Below are 15,158 nucleotides of genomic sequence, written 5' to 3'. Positions count from 1 at the left end.
AATAAAATGAGGGGCTGGAGAGATAGCACAGCGGGTAGGGCGTTTGCCTTGCACGCGGCCGACCCGGGTTCAAATCCCAGCATCCCATATGGTCCCCTGAGCACGGCCAGGGGTAATTCCTGAGTGCAGAGCCAGGAGTAACCCCTGTGCATCGCCAGGTGTGACCCAAAAAGCAAAAAAAAAAAAAAAAAAAAAAAAAAACAACAACAATAAAATGAACGCCCCATCAAGAATACTTTATCATACTTTATCTGACTAGACTCTCACTCACACTCAAAGGAACCATACACTATTTATGTGGATAAACAACAGCTCAGGAACTTCATAGACTCAAAACCAACCTTAAAAGAAGGACTGAAGGGGCTACTGTAAGACAAGAAAAACCCCAGAAGCACAACAAACCTCTATAGAAAGATGGCACAAAACCCCATAATAATCTCTCTCAACATCTGTGGTCAAAATGCACCAATTAAGAGACAGAGTGGCAAAATAAATTCATAAAATGAACCCAAATTCTGCTGCCCACAAGAAACACATCTGGGGGGCTGGAGCGATAGCACAGTGGGCAGTTTGTTTGCCTTGCACGCGGCTAACCCAGGTTCGATTCCCAGCATCCCCATATGGTCCCCCGAGCACCGCCAGGAGTACTTCCTGAGTGTAGAGCCAGGAGCAACCCCTGTGCATCGCCAGGTGTGAACCAAAAAAAAAAAAAAAAGAAAAAAAGAAAAAAGAAACACATCTGAACAGTCAGAGCAAACACAGACTCAAAGTCAAAGAATGGAAAACAACCCTTCAAGCAAACAGCTCCCTCAAAAAAGCTGGGGTGTGCGGAGGAGGTACAGCTGGGACGCCTTCTCCAAATGGAGCCCTGGCGACACTGAGCAGCAACTAACACGGCTCCAGGTTGCGGGACTGGAACACATCCGAGCCGCGGGGGGACACTGGAGTGGGGCAGCACCAGTCCAAACTCCAAATGGCCCTGGCCACCAGAAGTCCCGCCCTCGACCCACCCTCAGCGCCATCTTGCCACACTGAACAGAGAAGAGGCCAGGCAGTCTGGTGAGCAACGCGGCCGGAGAAATGCTCCGGACCGGAATCCGGGCCAACACCACCAGGGATCCAGGCCGAGGAGGTACAGCTGGGATGCCTTCTCCAAATGGAGCCCTGGCGACACTGAGCAGCAACTAACACGGCTCCGGGTTGCGGGACCGGAACACATCCGAACTGCGCGGCCACACGACCTTTTCTAAATACTGAAAACATACAATCTTTTAATGGAAAACCAATTATCAAATGCTTCCTTAGTAAGGCTGTCTTTCTTGGGGGGGAAACTCCAACAACAATAGTGAGTTTTGTTTTGCAATATGGAACATAATCAAGGTAAAGAGAAAATGAAGTGAAATTCATCAGTTATACAGTGGGAGGTGGGGTGCGGGAGGTATACTGGGGATTCTGGTGGTGGAATATGGGCACTGGTGAAGGGATGGTGTTTGAATATTGTATAACTGAGACATAAACCTAAAAACTGTGTATCTTTTCACATGGTGATATAATAAAAATTTAAAAATAAATAAATAAATAAAATAAAGGGAAAAAAAAAAAAGCTGGGGTGGCCATGTTAGTACCCGACAACATAGATTTCAAGCTGAAAAAGATTAGAAGGGACAGCAAAGGCCATTTCTTAATAATCAAGGGATATGTACAACAGAAAGAAATTAAACTTCTAAATATATACGCACTTAATGAGGGACCAGCAAAATACTTAAAACAACTGCTAATAGACTTCAAGGAGAACATTGACAGCAATACAATAGGAGTCAGAGATTTCAACACTGCCTGTCACCTCTTGATAGGCCAAACTCAGAGACTAAACCTCAGAGCAAGGAAGTACTGGCTCTAAAAGAAAAGATGAAAGAGCCCTCCCCGCCCCCTGCCCGCCATGGTCAGGCTTGCCCTGAAGCCCCCGCCTGGCACCTTTCCGCTGCCACCATCAGTTCCTGACCAATCCCCACTCTGCTAGTTAGGGGCGTATCCTCATCTTAGGGGGCGTGGCCTCAAAAGTGGGCGTGGCTTCTTTCAGCAGGTTTTTTTTTTTTCCATTCCATGATTGTCCTTTGGCCACAATTGATAGAACCCACTCCTCTGAAGAATTCCCTGGTCATCTTAGTCACTATATGTTAATAGTCAAGTAACCTAGCCTATCCGATTTTCACAAAAACTGTCAGTGAACACATCAAGTTGCACAGAAAAGTCCTTTGTAAAAAGAGCATAGCCCCACATCTCCACTTGAGACCCCTCCCAAGCTAAGGAGAGCACCGGATAGTAAAGCCCATAACAACATGAAGAAACAGAAAATCCCCCCCACCAGGAGAGATCCAAGAAAATATCTCACTAACCTCAGCAGCGACTTCCCAGAAATACAACCTCCTCTCGGATAAAGAATTCAGAGAGGAAATTGTGAGGATGGTTCACGAACTCAAAGCAACTATGGAACGAACTTCCAATAAATTAAGGGAGGATATGGATGCAGCATTGGAACGCTCCGCCAAGATAATCCAGGAAGAAATGAGAGCAGAAATTTCAAAGCTACGAACAGAAGTCACACAAGTAAAAGAAAAGATGAAAGACAGAGAGATCTAATAGACGTATACAGGCTTTTCATAACCAAAAAGCCAAATACATATTCTTCTCCAGCGAACATAAAACATTTTCAAGACAGAACACATGCTGAGCACAAAACATACCTCAACAGAATCAAGAAGACAGAAACTGTATCAGCTATCTTTTCAGACCACGATGCACTTAAGATAAAAGTTAATCACACACAGAAACCAAGAATCAACTAAAACACCTGGAAATTAAACACGAAGAAAGGAAGGGCCCACATAACCAACTTGACTTTACAGCTTAGGATATTAGAAAATGACCAATTAAAGGAGCCCAAACCAGACTGGAAGAAAGAAGTAATAAAACTTAGAGCAGAAATCAACAAGCTGGATTCCCAAAAAACAATCCAAAAGATCAATGAAACCTAAAGCTGGTTCTTTGAAAAAAAAAAAAAAAAAGATTGATAAAACACTAGCAAGACTCACAAAGAAAAAGAGCGAGAACCCTACTAAACTGGATCAGAAATGAAAAGGCATCAGAAGAGAAATCATAGAAATTCAAAAGATCATCAGAGATTACTTCAAAAGTCTGTATGCCATGAAACTAGAAAACCTAAAAAAAAAATCGATAAATTCCTGGATTCCTATAATCTCCCAAGGCTGAACCAAAAAGATGTGGTATTTGAATAGACATATCACTATTAAGGACATTGAAACAGTAATCAAGTCTCCCTAAAAACAAAAGCTCTGAGGGCTAGAGCAATAGCACAGCGGGTAGGGTGTTTGCCTTGCACACTGCCGACCCAGGTTCGATTCCCAGCATGCCATATGGTCCCCTGAGCAACGGCAAGGGTAATTCCTGAGTGCAAAGCCAGGAGCAACCCCTGTGCATCACCGGGTGTGACCCAAAACACACACACACACACACACACACACAAAAAAAAAGCTCTGGCCTAGATCATTAGGGACTTCTTCCAAATCTTTAGAGGACCTACTGCCAGTCCTTTTCAAGCCTTTCCAGGAAACTGAAGAAAACAGAAACACTCCCAAACAGTTTCTATGAGTCACTTATCATCGTAATACCAAAAGCTGACAGAGACACCCAAAAAAAAGAAAACTACAAGCTGATATCCATGAACACAGACGCCAAGACCCTTAACAAAATATTAGCAAACAGAATCCAATGACTCATCAAAAAGATCATACACCATGACCAAGCGGGATTCATCCTGGGGATGCAAGAATGGATTAACATTCGCAAAGTCAATCAACATAATTTATCAAATCAACAAAAGCAAAAAAAAATATGATTATATTAATAGATGCAGAGAAAGCATATGACAAGCAAGATCCAGCACGCGTTTATGATGAAAACTCTCAGCAAAATGGGAATTGAAGTAACTTTCCTCAGTATAATTAAAGCCATCTTTAACTATAAGCCCATGGCAAACATTATTCTCAATGCAGAAATACTAAAAGCATTCCCTTTAAGATCAGGGATGAGACAAGGTTGCCCACTCTCACCGCTTCCATTCATATAGTACTAAAAGTATTCGCCATAGCCGTTAGGAAGAAAAAAGATAGTAAGGGCATCTAGATAGGAAAGGAAGAAGTTAAGCTCTATTTGCGGATGACAAGATACTATACTTAGAGAACTCTAAAGTCTCTACCAAGGAGCTCCTAGAAAAAGACAGACTTGAATAGTAAAATGTCATGTTACAAAATTAATACCCAAAAGTCCATGGCTTTTCTATATGCAAATAATGAAAGAGAAGAAAGTGATATGAAAAAAACAATACAATTCACAATCATGCCTCAGAAAATTAAGTACCTCGGAATCAGCTTAAGTAAGGAGATAAAGGACCTGTACAAAGAAAACTACAAAATGCTACTTCAAGAAATAAAAGAGTGTTGGATATCATTTTCTCCCCTTGCCACTAGGAGCTTAGGTATGGCCACGCCCATCAAAGTTATGTTCATACAGACAAAAGAGTAGAAATAAGCCTGGTATGGCAATTTAAAGATAATCAGTGTATGGATGCAATAGATTTTTTCTTACTGCTTCATTTTAATTTGGATTTTTAACCTGATGTATTTTAACGGAAATTTAACTCTTTCTGTTTTAGCTTGTGCGCCCTTTTGATTTCCTGTAGATTGGAATAATGCTTTATTTTGTGTAACACTTATGCTGTAAAATTTGACTGAATTTTTATGGGATAATGTTAAAAATCATTTGTTAGCGTATAATATATATATATATGAACAGTTAGAATAATGGATTTGTAAATTCATAGTACCTGTAATTACTATCCTTCTGGTATTGGGTTTTCAGTTATATGGCAAAGTATTTTTGATGAGTTAAATCTATGATTTTATATGTATGAGTGAGATATTGTCTTTCTCCTCTCTTCCTGTCTTTTGAATAGTTTAGTTTATAGCCATGTCTTTTTGTATGGACAGAGGAAGACATTTAATATTATGCCTTTGCAATTGGTACTTAATTGGCTTTGAATATTATTAATTCCTGGGCATCTGCTTTCTTGACTCTAGCCTTGGCTGCCCTCAGTTCCTAGCCCTCTAAAAGGCAGGGTCCCAATGTGGGACGAAGAAGGACCCAGGGCAAGCGGTAAGTTGTGTGCTACCCTGGCATCGAGATGGGCCTGGCCAAGGTGCCTAATGCTTAACTATATGTTAAGAGCTTGGTCATGGGGTGTCATGTCATGATCCAAAAGCAACGACGAGACAGGGCCCTGCTAGGGCTAGGAAAGACTAATCTGGCCTGAGCGCTGTAGTCTGAGATCGAGGTGTCTCCCGGAGAGCAATTCTAAAAGTTTAATGCATCTCTTGCTATGCCCATACAAAATGATTAATATTGTGAATGCTTATATGTTTGTCAGACAAGGAGAGGAGAAACACAACCATTGGGATTTCATCCTTGGATGGGTCCTGCTGAAAGCGTATCTGATCTAGAGAATAGGTGTTCTGCTAGTGTTATTGAAATCTTTGTGCCTAGCATTTTATTTTATGGTTAAAATCTGTTCTAAACAAAAAGGGGGGAGATGTTGGAATATTTCCCCTTTTCCAGCTGCCTTCTGGAGTTTTGTCACAGAAACCTTTTGTCACAGAAACCTAGCTGATCTTTGACCCACAGATCTAAGGTGCTAGCCAGGCATGATTTGACTTTGTAGATTCCAGGCTCTGGCCCAGCCTAGTCTTTGGGATGTAAATTTCAGGTGCTGTCTAGTTTGTAATTGACATGTAGATTTCCTGCTGCAGCCCAGCCTGGTCTTTGGGATGTAAATCCGAGTGCTTTCAGCCCAAAGAAGGCTTTGGTTTTGGTTTTGGTTTTGTATCTTCTTTGGGGGGGGGGGGGCCTAGATTAACGGCCTGCAGATACAAGAGAATTATGTTGCCTCAACATTCTTCCTGTAAGATCTTTTGGTGTCTTTGGTGACATCAATGTATTGCGCCCTTTGGAAGGGCCATGATCAATAAAAGGGGTTCGGAGAGAAGGTGAGGGGGTGGAAAGTGTATAGAGCGCGGAAAGGTGTAGAGAGGATGAAGAGTGTATAGAGGGAAGACTGGAATAAACTGCAAGTGAGACCAACCATCTTGGCTCCGTTCCTTCCTTCGCCTGCCACATCTTCGCCATCAACCTCCCCGGGGTGGGGGATGTGGCCGGAGGCTACCGAACTCGGGTGGCGGGAGAGACGGCTGCTGCCCTAGGCCCGGTGCCTGGCTCGGTGCGGTGAGGCGTCCCTTCCCTCGCCCGCGCCTTTTCTTTTTATTTTTATACAAAAGAGGACATAAAGAAATGGAGACATATCCCCAGCTCATGGGTTGGGAGAGTTAACACTGTCAAAATAGCAATATTCCCCAAAGCATTATACAGATTCAATGTGATCTCTCTAAGGATACCCATGACATTTTTCAAAGAAATTGATCAAACTCTCCTGAAATTCAGAAAGAACAATAAACACCCACGAATAGCTAAAGGAATTCTTAGAGAAAAGAAGATGGGAGGCATCATCTTCCCCAATTCAAACTCTACTACAAAGTTGTTGTAATTAAAACAGTAGCATGGAATAAAGACAGACCCACAGACTTGTGTCTGAAATCTCCAGGCTTGCAGTCAGAAATGGGCAAACTTCGCGCATCTCCTGGTGCTTCCAGTAGCCTGGCAGTCATGCCCAGAAACTGCCTCTGGCACCATGTAAGCTCATTAATGGCCATGATCCCAAGACTCCAAAATAAAGCTCTCAGAAGAGAGCAACACAGAATGATATGCCACAGAGATGCCTCCGGACCCCAAAGTCACCATCTAGTTAAAAAAAAAAAAAAATGAAATTGACCTCAGTTGTACAACCATACTAAAATTTTAGAATTCCTGGCCGCATTTGCAGTCGTGCAACATTTTATACGTTGTTAATTTCTTATACAAGGGCTTACTGGCTCCAGGGTGAGAGACAGCAATCTTCACATACTTACCTCTAAGAAAACTTTTTTGGATTATTTTTAGTGGATTACTCATAACAAGCAATAAAAAATAAATTATTTTGTAATAATAATAAACCAGGGACTGCCCCTGGTGCTGTGTAATCCCACCAATGGCCCACATCCAGACTTAAAACCAAGCTCCCGGAAGAGAGCGACGCAGTCTCTTGCCCACTCACCTGGCTGTCTTCCCTGGGGCCCCTCGGAGCAGGGTGGGCTCCAGCTTCCCTCCCCACCCCGAGCAGTGTTCCCTCAGCCAAAGACCTCCGGAGCCTAGTCACAACCATGCTCAAGGCCCCTCTCCACACGTTCGGACGAGCCTCACGCATGAAGGTACCAGCAGAGGAACCCAGGTGTGTGGGACCCGGGGCTAGAAGCTAGGCGGTCACACCCAGGGACTGCCCCCGGCACCGTGTAATCCCACCATCAGTCAACATCCAGAGACTTAAAACCAAGCTCCCGGAAGGACATCTTATAGCCTACTTCTCTGTAGGGAGCCATCTTACAGAGCTTGGCTCTTATGGTCTAGTCAAGTGGAGGCTGCTTGGGATTCCTGTGATCTTATCATTTCACCACTTGTCTCACTAGCCAACGGCCATGCCTGATCAACATTTTACTATTGTTCCTATGGGGGTCCAAGCACGCATACCACCCCCTCCCACCAAGAGGTATAAGTATTGCAACTGCTGTGAATAAACATCCACCTCCTCCTCCTCCTCCTCCTCCTCCTCTGCCTCCGCCTCCTCCTCCGCCTCCTCCTCCGCCTCCTCCTCCGCCTCCTCCTCCGCCTCCTCCTCCGCCTCCTCCTCCCCCTCCTCCTCCCCCTCCCCCTCCCCCTCCTCCTTCCCCTCCTCCTTCCCCTCCTCCTCCCCCTCCTCCTCCCCCCCCCCTCCTCCTCCTCCCTGGCTCTGCTTCTGTTCATTCGGTTGCGTCCCCTCCTTAGCCCCACGAAGGGTCCTCCCTGCGGGACAGGATGGACCCTCACACTTCTCCCTCTTGGGAGAACCTGGCTAGCTACCGAGAGTTTCCTACCCACATGGGAGAGCCTCACAAGCTCCCCATGGTGTATTCATATGCCAAAACCAGTAACAATGATGGGTCTCATTCCCCTGACCCTGAAAGAGCCTCCAAATGTGGCATCATTGGGAAGGACTATTAAAGAGAGGCTTCTAAAATCTCAGGGCTAGGACGAATGGAGACATTACTGAGACTGCTCGAGAAATTTGACGATCAACAGGATGATGATGATGATCATGATCATGAGGTCCTGCTTTGCAGACAGGGTTTGGGAGTTGGGGAAGAAACATTTGAAATATGATGGTGGGTAGGTATAATGGTGGTGGGACTGGTGTTGGAACTTTAAATGTAACAAATTATTGTGAGCAACTTTTAAAAATAAAATTTAAATTAATAAAAATGAATTAAATAGACTTGCAGACCAATGGAATAGAATTGAATATTCTCTCACACACCTTTAAACATATGATCATTTAATTTTTGATAAGGGAGCAAGAAATATGACGTGGAACAAGGAAAGCCTCTTTAACAAGTGGTGCTAGTAAAACTGGACAGCTACATACAAAAAAATAGGCTCAGACCTCTAACATCAAGCACAGAAGGCAGATCAAAATGGATTAAAGAACTCAACATCAGACCAGACTCCATAAGGCACACAGAAGAAAAGGTAGGCAAAACCCTCCACAATATTGAAGCTAAAGGTATCTTCAAGGATAAAAGGCCACTGATCAAGTGAGTGAAAGCAAAGATAAATGGGACTAACTTAAACTAAGAAGCTTCTGCACCTCAAAAGAAACTGACAAAAATGTAAAGACAGCCTACGGAAGGGGAAAGGATATTCACCCAATACCCATCTGATAAGGGACTAAAATCAAGGATATATAAGGCACTGGTTGAACTGTACAAGAAATAAACATCCAATGCCATCAGAAAATGGGGCAATGAAATGAACAGAAACTTTCTCCAAGGAGAAATCAGGATGGCCAAAAGGCACATGAAAAAATGCTCTTCATCACTAATAATCAGAGAGACACAGATCAAAACAACAAGATATCATATCACACCACAGAGCCTGGCACACATCCCAAAAAACAAAAGCAACCAGTGTTGGTGAGGATATGGGGAAAAAAGGGCCCTCCTTCACTGCTGGTGGGAATGCCAACTGGTCCAGCCTTTTTGGAAAACAACATGAATGTTTCTCAAAAAAACTAGAAATTGAGCTCTCATTTGACCCAGTAATACCACTTCTGGGAATATATCCCAAGGGTAGAAATGACATCTGCACCTGTATGTTCACTGCAGTACTGTTCACAACAGCCAGAATCTGGAAACAACCCGAGTGCCCGAGAACAGACAACTGGTTAAAGAAACTCAGTACATCTACACAATGGAATACTACGCAGCTGTCAGGATAAATGAAGTCATGAAACTTTCCTGGATGGACATGGAGAGTATCATGCTGAGTGAAATGAGTCAGGAGAAGGACAGATATAGAATGACTGCATTCATTTGTGATATATAGATATATATGTATCTATATAAGTGTGTGTATATATACACATATGTATATGAAGACTAATATCCACAAGAAAAACAGGGGCTAGGAGGACTGGTCAATAGTTGGAGTCAAGCACAAGTGTGTGTGGTAAGACAGAGAAGGGAACAGTATGACAATAGTAGCTAGAAACGATCACGTTGTACAAGAGCTGAGTGTTAAAAGTAGGTAAAGGGATATTCCTGAGAACCTTCCCAGTATCTGTATTGCAAACCACAATGCCCAAAGGAAGAGAGAGCCTGGGGGTGGGGGGGTGATGGGACAGAAACTGGGTATATTGGTGCTAGGAAATGTACACTGGTGGAGGGATGGGTGTTATATGACTGAAACCTACTCATGAACATCTTTGTAAAGGTCTATCTCATAGTAATACAATTTAAAAAAAATTTTAAGCCGTGTGTAACCCACAGAACAAATTATTTTTTTAAAAAAAATTCTAGTTCTTTTATTTCTAAGAAAGGGTAAATCTTCATTTTAGTCTTAAATGACTAAAAATAAAGCAAAGTTTCAGGCACATTTTCCAGGGAAATGTTGAGCATATGTGAGATGGAATTCTGTCCCCAGCACTGCGTGGTCCTTGCCCCTTTCCACCCTGCAACACTGGGAACACTCCTGATTCCCCACAGTATCACATATAATCCCAATTTTAAAAAATTCTTTTTCAGGAGTGGGTACTCCTGAAAATCATTGTATGACTAAATGATTTATCAATTGTATGACTAAAAAGTAAGCACAAAAGCTTGTAAGTCTGTAACTATGCCTCACGGTGATTCACTAAAAAAATTTTAAGTAAAATAAAAAATTTTAAGTTATTTTTCACCTTGCATACCATGCAAACAACTTTGCAAACAACTAATATAAGGTTATATTTTAATCACAAAAATATCCATAAAAATTAACATATGTCTCTTCAACTATTTAGTAGGGTCTGACTACTTGCGTTTCCTCTGAGAAAAAGCAAACACATAATAACCTTTACCCTTTTGTTTTTTTAAGATACTAGAGGAAGAGGAACAGTAAAGTTCCAGGTACTTTACCAATTTATATTTAGGTGCTTGAATGAACCTATAAGAGGTGTCCTACAGTACTTGTTTTCATCAGAATAACACCGTGATGCTGAACCAACTTTATCTCCAGAAGAATAGGTATCAAAATCATCTGTTAACAAAAAGAAAAGAAAGTAACAGATTTCTTACTGGTATCAGATACTAAGGATCTAACAGGTTCTTAAAGACTGCAAAACTCCTTCATGATTTCTTATCTATGCATCTACCTACATCCAGACAACAGGATGTTGTATACTTTATATTTACAGAGCACTTCAGTGATTACAAAATGCTCTTTTCATCATTTGATCCTATGAACAAACAGGATAAAGCAAAATAGGTCACTTTATTCCTTTTCTAATTATTAGTAATCTAAGAACCAAGAAGTTACTGTGAAATCTTCCAAATAACACAACCAGTAAGTGAAAAGACTAAAATTCAAAACCTAAACTTCTTTCTACCCAATCAAGGTATTACCTTTCAGTCATTTTAGACAGGAATGGAGTATCCAAAACAGTGCTCTGGAGAAGTTGATGTTAGGGACTGAAGCCAGGGCCTCTCAGGCACAAGTTATATCTCTTTGTCAGTCTGCACTCACTTTTTTTTTTCTTTTTGGGTCATACCCAGATGCACAGGGGTTACTCCTGGCTCTGCACTCAGGAATTACCCCTGGCGGTGCTCAGGGGACCATATGGGATGCTGGGAATCGAACCCGTGCACAAGGCAAACGCCCGACCTGCTGTGCTATCGCTCCAGCCCAGTCTTCACACATTTAACATTTAATTTTTAAGTTTCCTAGATTTTAAATATTAACGTTTGATAAAGTAGTAGCCTATATCTTAATTAAGGGTCAAAGTAAATGGCTAACTTCTCTGACTAGAAATCTAGAAACGGTGAAGGAAGCCCTTGAAGGAGTTCAGGAGTACTTCAAAGTAGTTCAGTTTGTAGTCCAGGAGTACTACAAAGTGTGGGGGGAAAGAAAGAAAATTTAAAAAAGGAAGAAAGGGAGGGAGAGAGGGAGGGAGGGAGGGAGGGAGGGAGGCAGGCAGGCAGGCAGGCAGGCAGAAAGAAAGAAAGAAAGAAGAGAAAACGAGAAAGATTAGTATTTCTTTTTTACTCAATTAACTTCACATTTTAGCATTTTCAAAGGCAGAAATACTATAATAGAAACACCAAGAAGAAATTTCCGTCTAATTTGATCTATACACATTACTGAGAAGGCTGAGTGCCTGCCCTAAGCTGGATCTCAGATCTCCGGGTCGCCCAGGTGGGCCAGGCCCTCCGCGGTCCGAGCAGCTTCAGGGCAGGAGTTGGGAAGAGTATCCCTGGGAGTTTTTTCCCCGGGCACTACCTGGGTGCGAGAAATTAAAATTCCTTCAAGAATAAAAAGACCTTGTAAGAAGATACCTTGCACCATTCATAATCCTAAACAAAAGAAAATTTTTTAAAAACCTCATTTTTCTCTCAAATGTGTTAAACCTGCCAGTAGTTTGCCAGCCTACCTGGGGGGGTCGGAGATCTTCTCTTACATTTAGCCTGACTAAGAGCTGGAAAATCAAACTGAAAGAGAGAAAGAGAGCACGGTGGTGTACTTAAGTACTGAAGTAACGGACACCTAGGGCAGAAGGCCCCCCCCACCCCCAGCCGGCCGCGCCCCGCCCGCTCTCCTCTCCTTTGCCCGCTCTCCTCTCCTCTGCCCGCTCTCCTCTCCTCTGCCCGCTCTCCTCTCCTCTGCCCGCTCTCCTCTCCTCTGCCCGGCTCTCCTCTCCTCTGCCCGCTCTCCTCTCCTCTGCCCGCTCTCCTCTCCTCTGCCCGGCTCTCCTCTCCTCTGCCCGCTCTCCTCTCCTCTGCCCGCTCTCCTCTCCTCTGCCCGGCTCTCCTCTCCTCTGCCCGGCTCTCCTCTCCTCTGCCCGCTCTCCTCTCCTCTGCCCGCTCTCCTCTCCTCTGCCCGGCTCTCCTCTCCTCTGCCCGCTCTCCTCTCCTCTGCCCGCTCTCCTCTCCTCTGCCCGCTCTCCTCTCCTCTGCCCGGCTCTCCTCTCCTCTGCCCGGCTCTCCTCTCCTCTGCCCGCTCTCCTCTCCTCTGCCCGGCTCTCCTCTCCTCTGCCCGCTCTCCTCTCCTCTGCCCGGCTCTCCTCTCCTCTGCCCGGCTCTCCTCTCCTCTGCCCGGCTCTCCTCTCCTCTGCCCGGCTCTCCTCTCCTCTGCCCGGCTCTCCTCTCCTCTGCCCGGCTCTCCTCTCCTCTGCCCGCTCTCCTCTCCTCTGCCCGCTCTCCTCTCCTCTGCCCGGCTCTCCTCTCCTCTGCCCGGCTCTCCTCTCCTCTGCCCGCTCTCCTCTCCTCTGCCGGCTCTCCTCTCCTCTGCCCGGCTCTCCTCTCCTCTGCCCGGCTCTCCTCTCCTCTGCCCGCTCTCCTCTCCTCTGCCGGCTCTCCTCTCCTCTGCCCGGCTCTCCTCTCCTCTGCCCGGCTCTCCTCTCCTCTGCCCGCTCTCCTCTCCTCTGCCCGGCTCTCCTCTCCTCTGCCCGGCTCTCCTCTCCTCTGCCCGGCTCTCCTCTCCTCTGCCCGGCACCCAGAGCCCTCGGAGGGGCGTCACCGCCCACGCCCGGGCGCCAGCCCCTCTCCGGGAGCCGAGGCCCAGGCGTGGCGGAACGCGGGGCGCCGCTGGCCCGAGGACGGGGCAGCGGCCCCTGAGCCCCCTTGGGCGCAGGCTCGTTGAGGAGTCCCTGGGCCGCGCCGGCGGCTCCAGGGGCTCCAGAGCACTCAGCGAGCCGCCCGCGCGCACGCACCCCGGGCCACGCCTGCTCCTCCCGCGCGTCCCCGGCCCGGCGCCGCCGCTCCTCGGCGACGGCGCTGCCCGCCAGCCCGTAGCGGCTCTTGAGACGCTCCACAGCAGGGTCCTGCCCCGGCGGCTTGACGAGCCTCGGCTCCATGGCGCAGCCCGGCCACCGCTGTTGCCCGGGAGCCGCGTTCGAAGCGCGGCGGGAAGGGCAGGGCCAGCGCAGGCTGCCACGTCACGCCACGGCGCAGCTCCGCCCGCCGGCCACGCCCCGGCCGCCCCTGCCCGGGACCCGCGCGCACAGGCCACGCCCCGGCCGCCGCTGCCCGGGACCCGCGCGCACAGGCCACGCCCCGGCCGCCCCTGCCCGGGACCCGCGCGCACAGGCCCTGCCACCGCCCCGTCCCGCCCGCCGCTGTCCGGATCCACGCCCCGACCCCGCTCCCGCTCCCGCCGCCGCCCCGCCTCCCGCGACTCGCACGCGCAGGCCCCGCCCCAGCCGGCCAGGCCCGCGGCCCCAGACCTGTGCTCGCCGAGTCCCCTACGAATCTGGGGGACTTGTTCATGCGTGTTCTGGGGCTGCTCCTGGTTCCGAGCTCGGAGCCCCAGGTAGTGCCGGAGACAGAGCCCAGTTCCTGCAAGCCAGTCGTGTGTACGGCCAGCTCTCTCCCGCCCCCGACCCCGCTCTAAGCTCTGTATTTGCAAATGTCTCCAGCTGTGACCCAAAATCAAAAACCAAAAAAGCTAACTTTTCCATCTGTTTTACTTGCAAAATGATTTGATGCCTAAGGCCTTTACTACAGTGTTGCGGTGTTGCCTAGACCTCAGCAGGTCTTCTGCTGAGAAGCATGTCATACCCAAGAAGGTGAAGACAAGCAGGTGGGCTGCTTGCACCACAGCCATGCCCCCATTCCCAGCAGGGCATCAGCAGCTCCTTCCAGGGCTAAGAATGTCCACAGACAAGGAGTGAACCAGACTGGGCCAAGATTTATGGTTAACGTAACACGCACACACCCTTTGAGTAGAACCTATACAGTATGTATGTATGCAGTGTGATTCGGATCAATATAGACGTGAAATCAAGGTCGGCCAGCTATTAAAGTAGGTGAGTGTTCTCTTTCTGCAGAGCCTCAATTTTTCAAAACGGTGTGCCTCTCTTTCCCTGTGATTGGCATATGTTCCATGTGACAAGTCTCAGAATTAGACTGTAAAACAAGTATTAGAATATAAACTTCCTAAAATCGTACTTTATAAAGTTTTCTCCAATGTTTATAGTAGAACTGGTCACCTTATTTTCAAAATCGCACCTAAGTATTAGTTAACTAATTTCTCTCATTTATACATTTATACTAGTGTAATTCCTTACCTTTTTAAATTGTTCAACAAGGTGTGAACTCAAGTTTGCTGGATTCTATGTTCCTCAAAAAATTAAGAAAAGAGGGGAAAAAACATTTCTGAAATGCCAAATTTTAGGTTAATGTTTTAATGGTTATCTGAGTATTACTAAAGCCAAAACCTTTTTGAAATACAGTATTGAAATGTACAAATAATTTCTTTATATTTAATATTTAAGCAGTTGACTTAAAAAGCCCATTTCTTAAAAATACACATCATTTTGATAATAAAATTACAACAACAAGAAAAAATCATGTAGCCAGAGTGCTAGTACA

The 15,158-nt window shown here is 45.9% G+C and overlaps 1 protein-coding gene across 5 annotated transcripts in view; it reads right to left on the bottom strand.

Moving 5' to 3' along the window:
• Window positions 1-13,726, bottom strand: part of CCDC138 (coiled-coil domain containing 138) — a 128,322-nt gene extending 114,596 nt beyond the window's left edge. For 3 of the 5 annotated variants that reach the window (XM_055145477.1, XM_055145484.1, XM_055145491.1), the window contains exons 1-3: window positions 13,559-13,726; window positions 12,221-12,278; window positions 10,710-10,830 (exon numbers count right to left, since the gene is read on the bottom strand). In XM_055145477.1, the coding sequence (XP_055001452.1) occupies window positions 10,710-10,830; window positions 12,221-12,278; window positions 13,559-13,642 (263 nt within the window). In that variant the 5' untranslated portion in view covers window positions 13,643-13,726. Of the gene's footprint in view, window positions 1-10,709; window positions 10,831-12,220; window positions 12,281-13,498 lie in introns of all 5 variants that reach the window. The other 2 variants (XM_055145463.1, XM_055145469.1) reach the window with 2 other exon arrangements.
• Window positions 13,727-15,158: the final 1,432 nt, after the last annotated feature.

The sequence above is a fragment of the Sorex araneus genome, chromosome 1 (genome assembly GCF_027595985.1).
Source record: "Sorex araneus isolate mSorAra2 chromosome 1, mSorAra2.pri, whole genome shotgun sequence".
NCBI lineage: Eukaryota > Metazoa > Chordata > Mammalia > Eulipotyphla > Soricidae > Sorex > Sorex araneus.
The sequence above is the reverse complement of the archived record's forward strand: the minus strand, read 5'-3'. Positions and strand labels throughout refer to the sequence as shown.